General features: G+C 39.2%; 1 protein-coding gene across 2 annotated transcripts in view; it reads left to right on the forward strand.

Moving 5' to 3' along the window:
• LOC124804861 (septin-2) overlaps nucleotides 1-20662 on the forward strand; it is a 50893-nt gene extending 30231 nt beyond the window's left edge. For both annotated transcript variants that reach the window (XM_047265220.1, XM_047265221.1), the window contains exons 7-9: nucleotides 839-966; nucleotides 11177-11350; nucleotides 20070-20662. In XM_047265220.1, coding sequence (XP_047121176.1) covers nucleotides 839-966; nucleotides 11177-11350; nucleotides 20070-20249 — 482 coding nt within the window. In that variant the 3' untranslated portion in view covers nucleotides 20250-20662. The remainder of the gene's footprint in view (nucleotides 1-838; nucleotides 967-11176; nucleotides 11351-20069) is intronic.
• Nucleotides 20663-21340: the final 678 nt, after the last annotated feature.

The following is a 21340-nucleotide window of genomic DNA, read 5'->3' on the forward strand; positions in this document are numbered from 1 at the left end:
CTCTCCCACTCCCCTCCTTTCCCCACACTCCCACTCCCCCTCTCTCCGTCTCCCTCTCCCCCCTTCTCTCTCCCTCTCCCCCTTCTCTCCCCCCTTCTCTCTCCCTCTCCCCCTTCTCTCCCCCCTTCTCTCTCCCTCTCCCCCCCTGTCTCTCTCCCACTCACCCCTGTCTCTCTCCCACTCACCCCTGTCTCTCTCTCCCACTCACCCCTGTCTCTCTCTCTCCCACTCACCCCTGTCTCTCTCTCTCCCACTCACCCCTGTCTCTCTCTCTCCCACTCACCCCTGTCTCTCTCTCTCTCCCACTCACCCCTGTCTCTCTCTCTCCCACTCACCCCTGTCTCTCTCTCTCCCACTCACCCCTGTCTCTCTCTCTCTCCCACTCACCCCTGTCTCTCTCTCCCACTCACCCCTCTCTCTCTTTCCCACTCACCCCTGGCTCTCTCTCCCACTCACCCGTGTCTCTCTCTCCCACTCACCACTGTCTCTCTCTCCCACTCACCACTGTCTCTCTCCCACTCCCAATGTCTCTCCCACTCCCAATGTCTCTCCCACTCCCAATGTCTCTCCCACCCCAACCCCGTCTCTACCACGTCACCCACCGCCTCTCTCCCACACCCACACCCCACCCCACCCCCTCTCTCCAACCCCCACCCCTCTCTCCCATCCCCTTTCTCCCTAGCCCCTCTCCTCCTGCCCCCTTATTTACTATTCTTTAAAAACTGCTTTTGTTCACTGCTTGGTTCTAATTGTATATTTGATGAATAAATTTTTTGTGCCATCACACTGATGCATGTATATTTTTACATGAGTGAAATGTTAACATTTTTCTTTGCAGTGGAAAATGAATCTCATTGTGACTTTGTGAAACTTCGTGAAATGTTAATAAGAACTAATATGGAAGATATGCGAGAGAAGACACATATGAGACACTATGAATTGTACAGAAAAAAGCGCCTGGAACAGGTATGCTAAATTTATTTTCCCTTCACTAGGTCAATTACTGAGAGAATAAAGCAGTAAGTTGACTTTGAATCTTGCTGTTAAATTAATCAAGTTTACAAATTTAATCACCATGTTGGATTGACACCCTATGTTTGTGGGCATGGTTTCCTTTTCACTACCCCCATGTTCATTTTTTTGATGAGGAGGTCCTACAGTTAAATTACTGTTAAGACAAATCATTATTGACAGCAGCAGTGCAAACTGTTTGAGTTGCAAAGAGAAGAAAAAGGGGAGAAATTTTGAGCTGGGTGCAATAAATACAATCAGTATGCACTCTTGGTACAAATACTTACAGAATTATAGTTTGCTTTCGGACTTAGGCCTATGTACAGTGTTCAGTTAAAATGAGCATTGGTAAGTAAAATACTGGTTGTAGTGATTTGCAATAACAGATTAAAATGCCCTATTTTTCAGTGGTGGTTTTATTTCAATCTCAGTGAACACCATTGTGTGTCTTGCTGAGTGTGACAGATTCCACAGTGACTTACATACTTTCTAAAGTAATCTTTGAAATCTTTCTGAGAGCTATTTGGTTCTTACTTCCTTTTTCTATTTTGATGACTGCTTTATTTGCGTTTTATGTAGTGACTGCAATTGAATATTTAAGCTGAAATTTCCTAGACAACTTTGTTAGCTAATTTATAACAAACATGAACAGTAAATAAGCCTGAAAAGTCCCAAGACCCTCTTCAATGGAGAATTATTAGAAGTAGTGACGACTGAAAAACGAAAGGCCTGATAAACAACTTGGTTTCTAGAAAAGTTAGTTCTTTGATAATTAACAGCAGCCTGTTCATTTGCACAATATTATAATTCTCAATACAGTTACCCAGTGGAAACTTCACTTCTTTTAACCATTTGTGTGTACGGATGGTATGTTTATGCAGAATGGTTAAATGGGTAACTTAGAATGAAAGGACTCCCAAAAGATTAGTTTTCATTCCAATTGAAAGTATTTTGGCCTCTTCCTAGTTGGAGATGATCGTGGATGATTGATTTTATAGTGTGGCTAGAGTTGGTTAGTGAACAGTGGGAAGATAATTTACAGGATGAGTCGAAAAGGACTTCACAACTTTGGAGAGATATAGAATTTCATTGTGATAATGTACAGAATCTGTAGACGTGTTACTTTGTAGGAAATAACTTAAAGTTTGACTCGTGTTGTGCACCAGTACCCCGTCCACCACCAGGAGACCTGGCATAACGCACAGTTAAAATAGCTACTTTCACTGGTCCGAAGCATGCTCGCTGTTTGTTTTGGCTTCATGAAACAGACTCTGCAACAACTGTTTGGTGGAAATTAATCACCGAATATGCTAAAGCACCTCAAAGTGTCCCTACAATTTACTTGGCACGAGAACTTTGTTGAGTTGGGTTTTTCATTGCGATATGATAAATCACCATGTCGCCCGCATGTTCATGATTGTCAAAAATGTTAGGGAGAACTTTGCGCGTAGTACACAAAAGTCTGCATGACATGCATCTCACAAGACTGGCATTCCACAAATGACTATTTGGTGAGTACTGTGTAGACGTTTACACTTGAAACTATACAGATTCTCAATGGCACAGCACAGTAGTGATGCATATAAGGTTACCTGTGGGGAATTCTTTGTGGAAATGATGCATGAGAGAGAGGACAATGAGACATTCCTGAATACAATAATCTTCAGTGACGAGACACCGTTTCGTATCACTGGCAGAATATGGGGCAGCGAATATCTGCATGCAACCATGGAACACATTAGTGACAGCCCCAAAGTTAGTGTGTTTTGTGTGCTTAGCAATTTGAAAGTGTAAGGCCCTTTCTTCTTCATGGAGAAAACTGTCACTGGTATTGTGTCTCTGGATATGCTTGAAAACTTTTTAATTCCACAGATTGGTGAACGTGACTAAGATCAGATGGTTTACTACCAGCAAGATGGTGCGCCACCTCATTTCTTCACAGAAGTTCAGAAGCTCAGGGTTTTCTTGATAATCGCTTCTCAGGTCAGTGGATTGGCAGTGAAGGGTCAGTCGAATGGCTACCTTGCTCCCCAGCATTGACACCACTGGAGCTCTTTCTCTGTGGTTTCATTAAAGACTGTGTGTATGTTCCTCTCCTATCAAACAGTTTAGCTGACGTGAAAAATGCAATCTAAGCTGCCGTTTCACAAGTTACACCTCATTTGTCGCAACGAGTGTGAGAAGAAATTGATTACCCATGGGATGTTTGCCGCATCACAGATGGTAGTCTCATCAAACTAAAATGACCCTTGGACTGTGGTGTAAAACTTGAGGTGGTTTGCTATAAAATGACACATCTACCGATTCTGTAAGTTATCTCAATACATTTCTATACCACTCCAAAGTTGTAAACTCCTTTTTGGCTTGCCCTGTGCTATTAGTAGTAAAGAAGTGAGCCAACTGTAAATTTGATGCTTAATTTATACCTAAAGCTCTTTTGTTACTTTTCAGTTCTTATTTAGGAAACTACATTGTGTTATGGTGAAACAAGTCTATCTCTTCTATTTCCAGAAAATGACTGCTCTTCCACAGCTACACCTTATTTCTCTATTTATTCAGTCACAGCTAGTTTCCAGGGTTAAGTGTCACTATTAAATGTTCATGCATGCAAATATCGGTGAGCATGAATGCTTCATAATGAGACTTCAGCATTAAAATTGATACCGACTAAGTATATAAAGAAGTAATGTGTAGCTCTAGCTATGGAAGAGTTCTTTCCTCAAACATTATCAGCAAAAAATGGAAGTGATTATGAATAATTACATGAGCTACGTTCTCCAGAGTTTCGTTCATGGTTTGTCGGTAATGGATCCCTTTCAGTTTAAGGGTCATTCAATAATTAAATAGGCAAATAGCTATACAGCAAACATGGTTTGTTAAATCAACACACTTTTGTCTATTTTTCCTCATAATTCACACAAACTTCTCTGTACTTGTTCCATCTTCTTATGTGTCTTCCTGTCCCCTCAGAGCAACATTTTTTTACTCCAGTCTTGTACTTTTTCCTTAATCTGTTTGTTGCTGTTCCACTCTAAATCCCACACAAAAACTTCCTTCATTAAATTAAATCAATAAAAATCCAAAGGTGGAAGGTCATGGCGATAAGAATGATGAGGTAGTAGCTCCCAAACAAATTTGCCAATAGTTCCCAGTATCAGTTGTGCCACGTGAGGTTTAGTGGTTTATTTATTTATTTGTTTGAAGAAGTGTGTTTTCTTTGCCGTCATGGACATCCGCTCCTCAGTGCAGGCTTGATCATCATCTTGGTTGTGCTTTGTTAGCATAGGTTGTTGATAGGGTCACTTGAAGAAGAAGAAGAAGAAGAAGAAGAAGAAGAAGATTAGGCTCTCCTGTAGGTGGTTAACATATCATCAGCAAATTATTGCATTTTGATTTTCTTGTGGACAGCCAATTCATGGTGCTTTCCCTACGTCCTTTCATGATTGGACTCTCACACAAAATGGTTTATCCAAGTTTCATCACGAGTTAAAACCCTCTTCAGAAAATGCTTTACCTTGACTTTTGAAGTGATTTTTGATCTCAGTGCAAATGTGGAATCTGTGTTCTTTGTGAAGAATGGCAAGTTCAAGTCTTAACAGTAGTTGTCTTTGTTCACAGTGGTGGAATGAGTTGTGCTAACATTTGTTAGCAGTTTGTTCAGTTGTAAGTTACTGGTCTTCTTGGATAAGCGAATTTATAAGTGCTTGCAATGCCATGGTTGATACGCTTAACAGATGTTCAGAATAGTGTTTTTCAATTATCCTTTTGTGACTACTTTTAAACTTTTCCACCTACACATAATAACTCAGATGGGTCATTCCATGTCAATTCAACCAACTTGAGAAAATGTTCCAGCTGATAGTCTCAGATTTGGCTGAAATTTAGCACACCAGTGCTACCAAGTGTGGAACACTCATGTACAAAATTTTAAGTTCCCCTGCCAATTAGTTCCAGAATTATGGCTTGTGAAAGAAGGTGGCGTGACCCGGAAATTGCAACTCGCATCTGGCAATCAATCTTCAGACCAAACTTCAGGTCTTAATAACTTTGGAACTATTCCGCACAGTCCAGTGAAATTTTTACAACCCAGAAACATTTACTTAGAGAACACACTTTATGAATCAAAACACCAACAATATATTTCTGAGGGAAAATAAAAAATTCCAAAATGTGATTAAAAAAATGTAATACCTTAAAAGGTACATATTGTAGGTGCCCTCTATGCCAAATATAATTCACTCAAAAAGGGTATAACTTTTTTTGTTTTAAGCTTAATGTGGCCTAAACACACACAGAACTCATATTGCCCATATCAGTCTCACAAACAGCACACGAAAACACAAAAATTTGAAAAATTACCTGAAAAACACGGATTTCCTAAGTGTGGTAGCACAAAAGGGACAAGTGATATCCAAGCCAAATTTTAAACACTGCATAAGTAGACCATAGTACAATATATGGCAAAATTTCAACTTGTTATTGCAAGACATTTGTGTACAAAAAAAAGTTGACAGAAATGTGTTTGGTTATGTCTCTGCTGAAGATTAGATGGGTAGATCACATAACTAATGAGGAAGTATTGAATAGGATTGGGGAGAAGAGAAGTTTGTGTCACAACTTGACCAGAAGAAGGGATCGGTTGGTAGGACATGTTCTGAGGCATCAAGGGATCACCAATTTAGTATTGGAGGGCAGCGTGGAGGGTAAAAATCGTAGGGGGAGACCAAGAGATGAATACACCAAGCAGATTCAGAAGGATGTAGGTTGCAGTAGGTACTGGGAGATGAAGAAGCTTGCACAGGATAGAGTAGCATGGAGAGCTGCATCAAACCAGTCTCAGGACTGAAGACCACAACAACAACATGTCTCTTTTAACATAATTTAGTAAGTAATACTGATGATGCAGACAACTTGTTTCAGATAAAGCTGCAGCAATTGTTGGGGACCATTACGTAACAGAAAGTCAAACAATGGTAGTTTTCAGGGACAGAATGAGTCATTGTTAGGCAGGAACAACAAAGGAAACAAGCAACAAGTACAGGTTACTTGTTTTTAAGATTCTTTTTCAGACTGGTCAGTACTGTTGTGGAAAGTCAGTATGGAGACAGAAGAGTGTACTAATGGTGCTTTTGTTCAAACAAGTTGCAGTATTGGTAGAGCACAAGCATCTGAATGTCATAAAACAACATATGGAACAAAATGTGGCATTCGCTTTGTACTGTATGATCTGGATGAATCGGACCAAGATTTGTTGCTGTGGAGATCCAGGATACACCCTGTGGCCACAAGAAGTACAGTTCCAGGAAACTTTAGTGTTTGTTATCATCATATGAAAGTGTTTCTGGATAAGTATTCTTTCCTACAAAGAAGTTGTTTTGATCCATTTCGGATTCATAAGAAGACAGTGATGTGTAGCAGTATTGAAAGTGAATAAGTGCATGAGGTTTAACTTGAAACCAGGACAAAAGCTATGTTCCAGGTGTGTTACACTGCTAAAAAAGATGAAGAATATTCTGATAATTTACATGACAGTGACAAAGAGTATCAGCCACCTACAACCACAGCGGACGAGCAATTAAATACTTCAGTGAGTGCTCTTGGTTTGTCTCCCATGAAGACACACAAAGTTGGGAAAAGAGACAGGCCCAGCTATGGTAGAAGAAAACTACAAGAAGCTCAAATGGAATTAAAACACAAAATAGCTGATACACTAATGGTGGAAGAGGAAGAACTATCTGCTCCAAAGGAACAGAAATCATGCCAGAGATGCTCTGATTTGGACAAAACTGTGCATGATTTGAAAGAAAAATGTGCCATATCCACACGCCAGGAAAAAAGTAGCTATTATTACCCTTGCACCTTCCAGCTGGTCTATTGACTACACTGCAAAGGAATTCATTGTTTCTACATATATGGTAAAGCAAGCTAGGAAAATAAAAGCAACCCTAGGAGTGCTTCCACAACTTCAGCGGGCTCAGGGTAAGCAATCGAGTTCAGAAATAAAGGTGCTAGTGTCGGAGTTTTATGAAAATAATGACAACAGCTGAATAATGCCTGGAAAAAAAGAGACTATGTAACGGTGAAAATGAGAAATGTACGTGTACATATGCAAAAAAGACTGTTGCGATGCAACATATCAGAACTATATGTAGAATTCAAGGAAACGTATCCCAATACCAAAGTAGGTTTTTCATCTTTTTTCAATCTTCGACCAAAATGGGTTGTGCGTGTAAGTGCAAGAGGCACACACAATGTTTGTGTATGTGAGACCCATCGAAATGCTAAGCTGATGTTTGCTGCTATAAAGGATTCTGGTCTGGATTACAAAGGTGCAATGAAGTTGCTAGTGTGTGACATCAGTTCCTACCAGTGCATGACACACAGGTGTGAAAAGTGTCCTGGTAAGGCAAATCTTGCAGAACACATGAATAACAAACTTTATGGTGAACTCCTTATGGATGACGATGAACTTGTTTCTTATGAACAATGGACACACATGGATTTCACAAGTCTTGAAACAAAGCAAAGTACAGTGGACGATTGTGTTGAAATGTTTTGTCAGAAAACGGACACACTGACCCACACACAGCTTCACAGCAACAGCACAATCGGCTTATCTCCAGTTTTGTAAGGATAATTTGAAACAAGATGAAATTATAGTAATAGTAGACTTTTCTGAAAATTATGCATTTATAGTTCAATATGCCATCCAAGGATATCACTGGGACAACAGTCAAACAACACTCCAGCCATTTGCGATTTGCTATAGAGGTGAATCAGGTGATGTGTATGTCATGAACCTGTTTTTAGTGACTGTTTAATTCATGCTGCCATTGCAATTTATGCCCACATTTGCACTGTCATGGCATATGTGAAAAACAATCTGCCTCACATACATTTTGCGAAATATTCAGTGATGGGGCAGCTAGTCAGTACAAAAACTGTAAAAATCTCAAAAATTTATGCATGCATTACCATGATTTTCAGATTCACGCAGAATGGAATTTTTTCGCAACAAGTCGTGGTAAAAATGTATGTGATGGTATTGGTGCTACCATTAAGAGCATGGCATCATGAGTTAGTCTGCAGCACCCTACAGAAAGTCACATTCTAACACCTCTTCAATTATTTACCTGGGTAAAGAAAAATATCTCTGGCATACGATCATTCTATGTTTCGAAAGATGCGGTGAAATCAGGCAAAGAGTTGCTAAAAAGCAGACTAGAACATGTTAAAACTGGTGCAGGCACAAGGAGCCATCATCACTTCTCTCCAGTGGGCCCTGACAATGTGCAGATGAGCAGACTGTCCGGTTATAACTATAGGCTCATGCACAACATGTGTCTTCATAGTGTGTCTGACTCAGGATTCAGAAGCAAAAGCAGCAACATACAACCAAGTTGATATGTTATTGCTGTTTATGATGACAAATGGTACTTAGGATGTGTTGCAGAGTGCTGTGAAGCAGAAGGTGATGTATTTGTGAACTTCATAGCACCAGCAAGACCAGCAAGATGATTTCATTCGCCATGTTTGGCAGACAGGTGTTGGATTCCTTTTGAACATATTCTTATAACAGTTCCAGTTCCTACCACAGTGTCAGGAAGACAGTACAATTTGCCACTCAGTGTACAGAGTACAGTAGCTAAAGTGTGGGAGAACTGTTCGAAGCACAATCAACTGGTTTTTAGCAGTTAAGGTGCAGTAAACATTGATGAAAGATTGTGTTAGTCTTTCTATATGTTCTTGCTTAGTGATTAAACAGTCGTGGGAGAGGATAAGAAGAGGCAGGACAGTTTACGATATGTTTTTACAAAACTGTGTTGTGGAACAATGACCACATCACCAAATACATCTGTCAACTTCAATTGCACACAAATGTCATGCAATAACATGCTGAAATTTTGAGATATATATCATTATGGTCTACTTATGCAGTGTGTGAAATTTGGCTTGGATACCACTTGTCCCTTTAGTGCTACCACACTTCGAAAATCGATGTTTTTCAGGTAATTTTTCAAATTTTTGTGTTTTCATATTCATGTAACTCAGTTTTTGTGACTGATATGGGCATGATGAGATCTGTGTGTGTTTAGGCCACATTAAGCTTACCACAAAAAAAATGTATACCCTTTTTGAGTGAATTATATTTGGCGTAGAGGGCACCTACAATATGTACCTTTTAATCACATTTTGGAATTTTTTATTTTCCCTCAGAAATATGTTGTTGGTGTTTTGATTCAGGGAGTGTGTTCTCTAAATGGATGTTATTTGGTTGTAAAAATTTCACTCGACTGTGTGGAATAGTTCCAAAGTTATTAAGACCTGAAGCTGGGTCTGAAGATAGATTGCCAGATGCGGGTTGCAGTTTCCGGGTCGCGCCACCTTCTTTCACAAGTCATAATTCTGGAACTAATTGGCAGGGGAAACTAATACTTTGTACACGAGTGTTCCACACATGGTAGAATTAGTGTATTGAATTTCAATCAAATCTGAGACTTTGAGCTGGAACCCCTGGTTGAACTGACATGGAATGACCCAGATGGTTCGTGCAGCTAGCACCATATTGTTCCTTCATCTGAGAAAATATTTCTAACTGTTGTACACCTTCCAAAAATAAAAATCTGATCATTGAACATGGTCCTTCAAAAGTACTTTCTTCACACACATCATCATAACTAAGAGCTTAGACATTATGTTTATGTAAGTTTTAATCAAACAAGATTTGCAACTTATTCTTACAAAAGTTTCAGTACTTTGCTTTTGGTATTGCCTTAACTACATGTTTTCGTCTTTTCAACAATATTCTGAAAGGTTATTACCCACCGTAAAGATGACCTTTTGAGTTGCAGACAAGTTCAGTGAGAAGACTGTTACATAAAAGCTTTCAGCGAAAGCCTTCTTCGGCAAAGAAAAATGCGCACACATTCACACAAGTAAGCACATCTCACACCTACGTGACCGATATATCGGCCACTCTGGTCAGAATGGGAGCAACAATCTGGAGTGGGACTAGGAAGGGACAGGGATAGTAGAATGTTGGTGGGGGAAGAGGAATCAACACTGCATACGGGGACTTGAGGTAGCACAACAGGGCTGCTAGGTTCTGTATCGTGAGGCTGTGGGGGAAGAGGGGGAGGCTGGGGAGTGGAGAGGAGAGGACCAGACAAGGGGAAAAGCCCAGTGGGTTCACAAGCAGAGAGCAGTGCACAGTGAGGGTGATGGGAGGTGAATTGCGAGGTGGTGCCAGGACAGAGGGTTTGGAACTGTTGGGTGGAGGCTGTTGAGACAGTATGTTATCACAGGTTGAGGCCGGAATGGTTTTGGGAGCAGAGAATGTCTTATAAGGATGACTCCCATCTGCGCACTACAGAAAAGGTAATTGTAGAAGGGAGGATACAGATGGCCTGGGTTGTGAACCACCCATTAAAATCAAGCATATTATGTTCAGCTGCATGTTGTGGCACAGGATGGTCCCCTTTGTTCCTGGCTCATTTTTGGCAGTGGCTGTTCATCCTGATGGACAGCTGGTTGGTAGTCATCCCAATATAAAAAGCTGAGCAATGATTGCAGTATAGCTGGTTCAACATGGCTGCTTTTCACAGGTCACCCAGCCTTTGATGGTGCTGCCCTCTGCCTGTGTATTCCCCTTCTGTGTCCCTCTCCTTCCTTTCCACTCGCCCCCCCCCCCTCCTGATACTGTCTATGGCAGCCATGTTCTGCCTCCTCTAGTTCCCCCCCCCTCTGTCGGTGTCCCTCCCATTCCCTTGCCCACTCCAGATTGTTGCTCACATTTGATACATTTGAGTTGCATTCTGGCTGGAGATAGTGGTCATCTTTGTGCAAAGTGTGCTTGCTTGAGTGAGTATGTGTGCATTTTTCTTTTCTGAAGAAGATTGTGGGCGAAAGCTTATATATAACAGTCTTCTTGTTGTGCCTTTCTGCAGCTCAAACATGTCATCTTTATGGTGAGTAGCAATATATCTTTTCGTAATATCTTTGCTATTCCAAAATGGATTTCACACTGTTTGTTTTTATCTATTTCATTATTGAATGACCCTTGCATTTCCTTTTCTCTTTCACTTTTCTTCAGTAGCTATAAATCCAATTATTCCAGAAGAATTCACAGTGCAATATAAAATAACAAATTCTGTCATGATTCCAGATGGGCTTTAGTGATGTTGATTCTGACAACAAGCCTGTAAGTTTCCAGCAAACATTTGAAACAAAACGCAGCACTCACCTTCAAGAACTACAACAAAAAGAGGATGAAATGAGACAGATGTTTGTGGTACGTGTAAAGGAGAAGGAGGCAGAATTGAGAGAGGCAGAAAAGGAGGTATGCAACAAATCTTTTGCACTATGCTAGACATTTCTTAATTGCCTGCCATGTAAAATCTAGGACCTTGCCGTATTTATCTCCTTGCAAATCTCTAAGTTACGACTGTTAACTTATTTTCCAACTCTGTAATAATGCAGAGTTATACACCTTATACACAGGTATATATGGGAGCAATTGGGTTAGTGACGGTGTTTTGCAAGTAGGTCCAGATTTTGACTAATCATGCCACTCATTCATTTTAATAACAAAACTGAGCATCTGCTTTCCAAAATGAAGTTTATCATATAAAAAAATTGTGTACTTAATATTTCTAAGATATTTCAGTGCATCAAAAGTTGTCCAGACTTCATCCATTTAATTTGGAACTGCCAAATATTTTTGTTTTGTTTCATCATCACAGGGTCATCTGCCTTCTGGGGGCTTATATTTTTTTTATACTTCTCTACCCTGTGCTTTCCTCTTCATTCTGTAGCAGTGTCCTTCTCATGTCATCCAGCATTTTCTTCTGTCCTTCCCTTTATTCCCCAGAGTGAAACCTTCAGTTGCCTTTATCAGACGGTAATCTTGTCCCAAATTATGTGCTATTTAGTTTAGTTTCCTGTTTTTCATTGTTAGCGACACCCTCCAACTGTTCTCTGTGGCTCTTCATTCCTGACTTCATCAGTCGAGCTGATCTAAACGATTCTGCACCACATCCACGTTTCACAAGCTTCAGTTTTCCTCTTGTTCTGCTTTCTCAGTGTCCATGTTTCTACTCCATGCCACACTCCACCTCCGGCATTTTCCTCGTCACTTTCTTAATTTGGTATTCAAACTGCTAAGAGTCTTTTCTTCTTCTGAAATGCCTCTTTAACCAATCCCATTCTGACTTTGATGTCCTGTTTACAATGCATGTCTTTCGTAATCCAACTTCAAAATACTTGAATACTCTCACCTGTTCTTTGGTTTCACACAGTCGACAACAAGCTGTACTTGTGTAACAATTTTTACTGTTTCCATTGAGGACTTTATTCCTTATTTTGATTTGAGCTCTTTTGCTCATCATGTATGTTTACAGTTTTAACATCATGCAGTTTATGTAACTTCCTTCTGAAGAAGATAATCTTAGTGGTACTGAAACCTGGTCAAGGTCTTTTACATTAAACTTACGCAGCCGGGTAGTTGTATACTTCTTGCATTGAAAAACAAGCAGTGGAAAATGCAGGAGGAAATGTAACAATATTGTGAAAAGGATAGTTTCTACTCACCATATAGCGGAGATGCTGAGTTGCAGATAGGCACAACAAAAATACTTTCACAAGATCTTTCGACCATCAAGACCTTTGTCGAAACACAAACACAGACACGTGCGCACGCGCAAATGTAACTCGCACACACATGACCACAGTCGCTAGCAGCTGAAGCAAGATGATGAGCAGTAGTGCGTGATGGGAGAGGCAACTGGCTGGGGGTAGGGAGGAGGCTGGGGTGGGGACAGGGAGGCATAGCAGGGTGCTGCTCTCCCCCCCCCCCCCCCCGCCCTCCCCACCCCAGCCTCCTCCTTACTCCCACCCACTTGTATCTCCCATCATACGCTGCTGCTCATAGTCTGGCTTCAGCTGTGAGAGATTGTGGTGGTAGTGTGCGTGTGCGTGTGCGTGTGCGTGTGCGTGTGCGTGTGTGTGTGTGTGTGTGTGTGTGTGTGTGTGTGTGCGTGTGCGCACGTGCGGTTTGCCTTCTTTCAACAAAGGTCTTGGTAGCCAAAAGCTCTTTTGTCAGTCTTTTTGTCATGCTTATCTGCAACTCAGCACCTCCACCGTATGATGAGTAGCAACTACCTTTTCATTATATTGTTATATATTGAAAATTTATTTACAGTTATGGGTGTAAGCCATGTTTAAAATTGTATTCTAACTCACTTTATTGTATTCCCCTTTGGCAAATGTATGCAACGATGGTTCAATTCACCTGATACATAAGGTTTTTAAAACCAGTGTGTTTAGCTTCAAAGAACATTGTCCAAAAGGTCAGCACCATTTCCAGTCTTGTTTGTGAGCCTGCTAAACAATGGCTCAGTGCCTCAGCTATATGAGGTATAGTCACCTTTACTTGTTCCGTTACTTGTGTTTCATCCAGGACTTACCAGTACAGTATTAACATGTAAAGTGACATCTATACTTAGCAGCCTAATGGAAGATTCTCATACTTCATCATCCACTGGTTAAATCAGTCAAACAAGAAAAGTCATTATTGGGTTGAGCAGCTCTGAGCAGCATTCCTGATGATCTGCTTCATTCTGTACTTAGAAGTATCTTCCAGAATGACAGTGTTCTTGATATCCTGTAAGTATCAGTAGTTGACTGCAAAACTCATCAGTGGTACAGTTAGTGGGAAAAAGACAAAAACAAGAACTGGAAGCAGATATCAAGATGAAAATGAAATTAACATTACACTTTCCAGTGACATTTTAAAATGTGTCTCAAATGTGACCGTAAACAGTGAATGTAAAATTTATTAGTCCATTTGTGGGATGGATTATCTGTAAAGAAAACTTTGTTAACAAGAAGAAAATTTCTTGATATATTTGTCAGAAAATGGGATGCGGAAGAAAAGAGAACAATATAACACCAGGGAAAAACCAGAAGATTAATAACAAAGTCTACCACCCATTTCATCATCAATAAAAGAGGAAATAAAAAACAGATCAGTCATTAAACATTTTACAAACCTAGTGGACATTCATAGCTGCCTTTTACATGTGGATTATAGTAATTAGCAAGTTTGAACACCACACATCAGCTTTGAACTAATTTACAGCTTTAGCATTTGCTATGGTTCAGTTATCATTTTGTCGGGTAAAGCCATTTTTCTGTAATTTCTCTTTTTAATGCTTCATATCATTATACGGTGTCTGTATTACCTCATATGGTAAACTACACATTTGTAACTTACAAGGGAAACTCCCTATCACGCCCCATTCAGATTTAATGGTAAGATAGCCCAGTGGATCCTCCTCCCGTGAACCATGGACCTCACTGTTGTTGGGGAGGTTTGGGTGCCTCAGCGATACAGATAGCCGTACCTTAGGTCAACAATAATGGGGAGGGGGGTTATCTGTTTAGAGGCTAGACAAACATGTGTTTCCTGAAGGAGGACAGCAGCCTTTTCAGTAGTTGCAGAGGCAACAGTCTGGATGATTGACTGATCTGGCCATGTAACATCAACCAAAACAGTCTTGCTGTGCTGGACTGCGAACAGCTGAAAGCAAGGGGAAACTACAGCTGTAATTTTTCCTGAAGGCATGCAGCTTTACTGTATGGTTAAATGATGATGGAGTCATCTTGGGTGAAATATTCTGGAGGTGAAATAGTCCTCCATTCGGATTTCCAGGCAGGGACTACTCAGAAGGACATCGTTACCAGGCGAAAGAAAACAGACACTTTACAGATCAGAGCGTGGAATGTCAGATCCCTTAATCGGGCAGGTAGTTTAGAAAATTTAAAAAGGGGAAATGGATAGGTTAAAGCTGTAGTGGGAATTAGTGAAGTTCAGTGGCAGGAGGAACAAGACTTCTGGTTCAGGTGAATACAGGGTTATAAATATAAAATCAAATAGGGGTAATGCTGGAGTAGATTTAATAATGAATAAGAAAATAGGCACACGGGTAAGCTGCTATGAACAGCATAGTGAACACATTATTGTAATCAAATAGAGACGAAGCCCACGCCTACCACAGCTGTACAAGTTTATATGCCAGCTAGTTCCGCAGATGATGAAGAGATTGAAGAAATGTATGACGAGATAAATATATTTTCATATAGTGAAATGAGATGAAAATTTAATAGTCATTGGGGACTGGAATTCAATAGTAGGAAAAGGAAGAGAAGGAAAAGTAGTGGGTGGGGATAAGGAATGAAAGAGGAAGCCAACTGGTAGAATTTTGCACAGAGCATAACTTAATCATAGCTAACACTTGGTTTAAGAATCATGAAAGAAGGTTGTATACGTGGAAGAGGCCTGAAGACACTGGTAGGTTTCAGATAGATTATATAATCGTAAGAGAGAGATTTAGGAACCAGGCTATAAATTATAAGACATTTCCAGGGGCAGATGTGGACTGTCTACAATCTGTTGGTTATGAACTGTAGATTAAAATTGAAGAAACTGCAAAAAGGTGGAAGTTAAAGAAATGGTACCTCGATAAACTGAAAGAACTAGAGGTTGTAGAGAGTCTGAGAGAGAGCATTAGAGAACGATTGACAAGAACAGGGGAAATACAGTTAAAGAAGAATGGGTAGCTTTGAGAAATGAAATAGTGGAGGCAGCAGAGCATCAAGTAGGTAGAAAGACGAGGGCTAGTAGAAATCCGTGAGTAACAGAAGAGAGATTGAATTTAATTGATGAAAAGAGAAGAGATAAAAATGCAGTAAATGAAGCCGGCAGAAAGCAATACAAACTTCTCAAAAATGAGATCGACAGGAAGTGCAAAATCTGTACAAGGGCGATGTACTTCAGGGTAATATTATTAAAATGGAAGAGGACGCAGATGAAGTTCAGATGGGAGATACGATACTGCATGAAGAGTTTGACAGAGAACTGAAAGACCTAAGTCGAAACAAGGCCCCAGGAGTAAACACCATTCCATTAGAACTACTGATAGCCTTGGGAGAGCCAGCCCTGAGAAAACTCTACCACCTGGTGAGTAAGATGTATGAGACAGGCAAAATACCTTCAGACTTCAAGAAGAATATATTAATTTTAATCCCAAAGAAAGCAAGTGTTGACAGATCAGAAAATTACGAAACTAAGAGTTTAATAAGTCACAGCTGCAAAATGCTAACACAAATTCTGTACAGATGAATGGAAAAACTGGCAGAAGCCTAACTGGGGGAAGATCAGTTTGGATTCCATAGAAATGTTGGAACACGTGGGGCAATACCGACCCTGCGACTTACCGTAAAAGATACATTAAGGAATGACAAACCTATGTTGCTAACATTTCTAGACTTAGAGAAAGCTTTTGACAGTATTGACTGGAATACTCTCTTTTAAATTCTGAAGGTGCTAGGGGTAAAATACAGGGAGAGCAAAAGGCTATTTACGACTTGTACAGAAACCAGATGGATGAGAGTCAAGGGTAGAGAAGGGAGTGAGACAGGGTTGTAGCCTATCTCCGATGTTATTCAATTTATATAATGAGCAAGCAGTAAAGGAAACAAAAGAAAAAATTGGTGTAGGAATTAAAATCCATGGAGAAGAAATAAAAACTTTGAGGTTTGCTGACGACATTGTAATTTTGTCAGAGACTCCAAAGGACCTGGAGGAGCAGTTGAACGGAATGGACAGTGTCTTGAAACGAGGATATAAGATGAACATCAACAAAAGCAAAACGAGGATAATGGTGTAATCAAATTAAATCAAATGATGCTGAAAAATGGGATTAGAAAATGGGACATTTAAAGTAGTAGATGGGTTTTGCTATTTTGGAAGCAAAATTGATGGTTGAAGTAGAGAGGATATAAAATGTAGACTGGCTTTGGCAAGGAAAGTGTTTCTGAAGAACAGAAATTCGTTAACATTGAGTTTTGATTTATGTGTCAGGAAGTCTGTTGTGAATGTATTTGTGTGGAGTGCAGCCATGTGTGGAAGTGAAACATGGGCGATAAATAGTTTTGACAAGAAGAGAATAGAAGCTTTGGAAATGTGTTGCTACAGAAGATCACTGAAGATTAGATGGGTAGATCATGTAACTAATGAGGAGGTACTGAATAGAATTGGGGAGAAGAGAAACGTGTGGCACAACTTGACTAGAAGAAGATATCGGTTGGTAGGACATGTTATGAGGTATCAAGGGATCATCAATTTAGTATTGGAGGGAAGCGTGGAGTGTAAAAATCGTGGAGGGAGAATACAAGGCATGAATACACTAAACAGTTTCAGAAGGATGCAGGTTGCAGTATTTACATGGAGATGACGAAGCCCAGTGGATAGTCCATCAAAAACTGAACACAGATCAAACATGAAAACAGGAAGAAGGTGTACTGAACTGTGAAAAAAAAAAAATGAAAAGGAACAGTGAAGAGGCCAAAATTTACAAATCCAATATTGAGAGGCATTGCACAGCAGTGGCATCATGGTCATGTTGTCATGTTGTTGGTCTGCAAAGCGGACGAGCTGTGTTCGCAACTCCCTTGAACCATTTATTTTATTTATTTATTTTTTTCACAACATTATGAATAGTGCATCCAATCATTGAAATGTTTGTTCTCTTTCTGTAGTCTTGGCAATTGTCATACTATACGTTGGTTATAAAGTATGAGTCGTGGTAAGAATAAGTTATTGTCCCTAGTAAATGAGATGAATAGTGAAAGCGGGCGAGGTACCAAATATATGTCTCACGGAAATGAAAACAACAAATAAACAGGTTTGAACTATATTACAGCAAAAGAATTCAAGATTCAAAGCTTTCAAAATGGAACACAATGTCAAAAACATTAGAAACGTGTGCTTTGAAAGAGTGCAGAGAAACTCTGTGATTGTGAAACTTTTGCGTTCATTTATTGCAGCTTATGTGACAAACTGTTATTTTTTCATCATTTCCGTGGGAGTGATCATATTCACATTCGTACAAACACTGAAATCTGGCAAGGAGGCATATCTCACTCACTTTACCAGGCGTACGAATTAGGTGCATCAGTAAGAGATTCCTATCATATGGCACATGTACTGCCCCTAATGCAATGTATGATACAGCTGACATGTTTCCATTGGAGGATTCAGTTGACTTGTCACCTTGTCATCAAATGTTTGTGGTTCTTATTTGAAAGCCACTTCCTTTCGGCTACTAATAGAGTAGTTGTGCAGAATAATTATAGGTCCCTTCCGTATACTTCGCTGTTGCAAACGGACATTACATTGTGACACAGCCACAAATTTGGGGGGGGGGGGGGGGGGGAAGATTGACACGAGGGAGCTTTAAAAGGGCTCATCCCGCATGGCAGTTCAGCACCGTGACTGCTTAAGCACGATGCCGTAGCTCTTGCATGCTGCCCTATGTTGCATGCTTGCCCTTGGACCGTTCACTGTTTTTAAGTTTTTTTTACAGTTCCGTACACCTTCTTCCTGTTTTCATGCTTGATCTGTGTTCTGTTTTTGATGTGCTGTTCACTGGGTTCTCTTACCACTAAATGTTTCCCTTGTTAGTGTTGTGAAATTTGAGTTGTCTGTATCAGTAACTACTATTTTCAGTTTTGTTAGGTAGAATTTACATCTTCATAGTATTGTGAATATAAATCAAATACGAACTGGCTTTCATCTTTCACCCTGTGACAAAGATGAAATTTTGTTTATCATAACAAAATTGTCCAGTACCTGCTCCTAAACAACCTTTATTGTTTGATGTCATACCTTTGCTTACTTGTAACTATTATTTATGCTTGCATAATTTTCAGTATACTTCTTGCAGGTGTATCACAATATCTCTCTTGTCTAGGTGGGAGAATTCATTTCATGCATTGTGAATATCATGCATACAGAATTCATGGTGTTAATGTCTATAGTCAGTAGTATAGTAGTACTAAGAGCTGCGCAGACAAAAGACATGGACATAGAAATTTGGTCATATTGAAAGAGATTCTACAATGCACTATTACAAATTATTTGTTTATTATGTGTTTCTTAACTGCCTTTGCTCTCATGTAAAGAATTGTATTGGTGATTTTGTGCCTTGTTTAAACTGACTGTAAAATCCATTGTGGAAAAGTATACTTCTACTACAGCTTATAGAAATGGAAATATAACGTCTCCTTTGAGTGTGTGTCACAGTTATAGCAAGTGTTTCATCCAGATATTTGAATTACTGGCATTACCCCTTAAGGAAGCTGGAGTGCAATTTTGCTATCCTCAGATGTCTAGACTAAACACTGAGTGCACCATATGTATAATATATTGGCTGAATTTATTGCTGCGTCAGCTGCGTCATCACCAGCTGCATCACCACTGTTAATCTTCAAATTTTTGTTATGTGGTATAATCCAGTGGATGAAGGAGACTCACACCTTTAAGTATCCTTCGCACATTTCTTTATAATGAACAAATTTACCAAAGTTGTTGCAGAGAATTTTTAAATGTACAGTTTTAATTTTATTTCCTCTATCCCTATATTTCAGGCACATGATTACAAGTAAGTAATTCTTGAAGTGGACTATGGAATAAATAATTCTCCATATATTTTCATATTGCTAGAGAATGATGAATATATAGCAGGCTTCTGGTGTGTCATTCTAGTTGCAACTCTTCAATTTCTTCAGTACTCACTTCCACTGGTCTGATAGTCTTATAGTTTGTTTTCCATTAATTTTGGTCCATTTCCTCACCCTTTGTACCTGTTCCCTGTGTGCATTTTATTTCCACTATTCTGTTCAACATCAGACACTGGAACTACTGTAGGTAAACATTACAAAAGATACAGAGTCGGGTGGTGAATTAAGTACTTAACATCAGTTTTTCGTAATTGAATGTGTAAAGTATCAGACTTAATAAGGCACAAAATGCAGAAAATATATGATAAGGTCACTATTTGCGTACTTTTTCCATTTAAGCACACCCATAATTCTTAACAGTGGTTAGCATCCTTTGATGGAAATATATCTTTGATTTATATGGTGTATTTTATTCAGTTATCAGCTAATACATTTCACTTTACATTGTTAAATACTTCTTTTCCTTTATGTTTTAGCTTCATGCAAAATTTGATAAGTTGAAGAAGGAACATGGTGAAGAAAAGAGGAAACTGGATGAAACGAGAAAGAAGCTGGAAGATGAAATAATTGAGTTTAACCGGAGGAAGCAGCAGTATCAGCAGCAGATGTCTTCCAGTCACCACACCCTTACTCTTGGGAAAAGCAAGAAGAAATAAGTTACATTACACATTACCTACAATTTTATAGCATATACAATGATTTATTTATGCAGAGATATTTATATGTGGAATTTATGAATTAGAGTTATTTTATTAACATCAGTAGTTTTATATGGATATTGTATTGCCTACTTCTTCAAATTGCACTCGGAAATAAGTGCACATCATTTATAATATAAATTTATATTCAAACATTGCACATTCAGTATTTTCATACTAATTTCTTTGCCTACCTATCTGTGATATCTGCATAGAAGTTATCATTTTATCATTCCAGGTGATTATTTATTGAACTGTAACAGTATTTTATTCTGATGTCATTTTCTGTAGTATTTACTATTATGTTACTGAAAAAAGTTGTTCATTTTTACCTTTATATCAGTCTCAAATAAAGTCGTAATTTGCAGCTGCAGAAATAGTGTACCTAACTACAAATTTCATTGTGTTGGTAATAGATTTTTGGAGGGAGGGGTAGGAATTCTGTATGCAAATCTTCTTGACCACAATGAACAGAATGACACAAATTTAAAACTATTTATCAAGGAACTATTGTCTAAGTGTAAGGAAATATCATGCAAGTGTGTACTAGCAATGGGACAAATACTGTGACTACAATATAAACTGTGTCTATCAAAGACACCCTGAAACTGCTGGCAATCAGTGCACACCAAAATAGTTACCAATAGAATTTTATGGCATTCTTCTCAAAGGAAGCTATCCAATTCCTTGCTAGTTCCTGAGAGGGGGTAAAGAAGTGTAAATTACCATATTTACCCAAGTATAAGGTGGCTCTTATTATAAGACAACTCTCTCTCTCTCTCTCTCTCTCTCTCTCTCTCTCTCTCTCTCTCTCTCTCTCTTTTTAAGAGACTTCTGGAGAAAAATTGGTTTTTGACGTATTCTGACTAATAAAAATGACAAACTGTTTTATTGACATATGGGGGACATTTGAAAAGTCTGTGCAAGAATAAAAACTACTTACGTGTTTGGGGTAAACCTTTTTTATTTTTTGACATATTCTCCTTTTAGACTTGTACACTTCATCCAATGCTGTTCTAATTTGTTAATCCCTTCTGAAAATAGGAATT

This window comes from Schistocerca piceifrons, chromosome 7 (genome assembly GCF_021461385.2).
Source record: "Schistocerca piceifrons isolate TAMUIC-IGC-003096 chromosome 7, iqSchPice1.1, whole genome shotgun sequence".
Lineage (NCBI taxonomy): Eukaryota > Metazoa > Arthropoda > Insecta > Orthoptera > Acrididae > Schistocerca > Schistocerca piceifrons.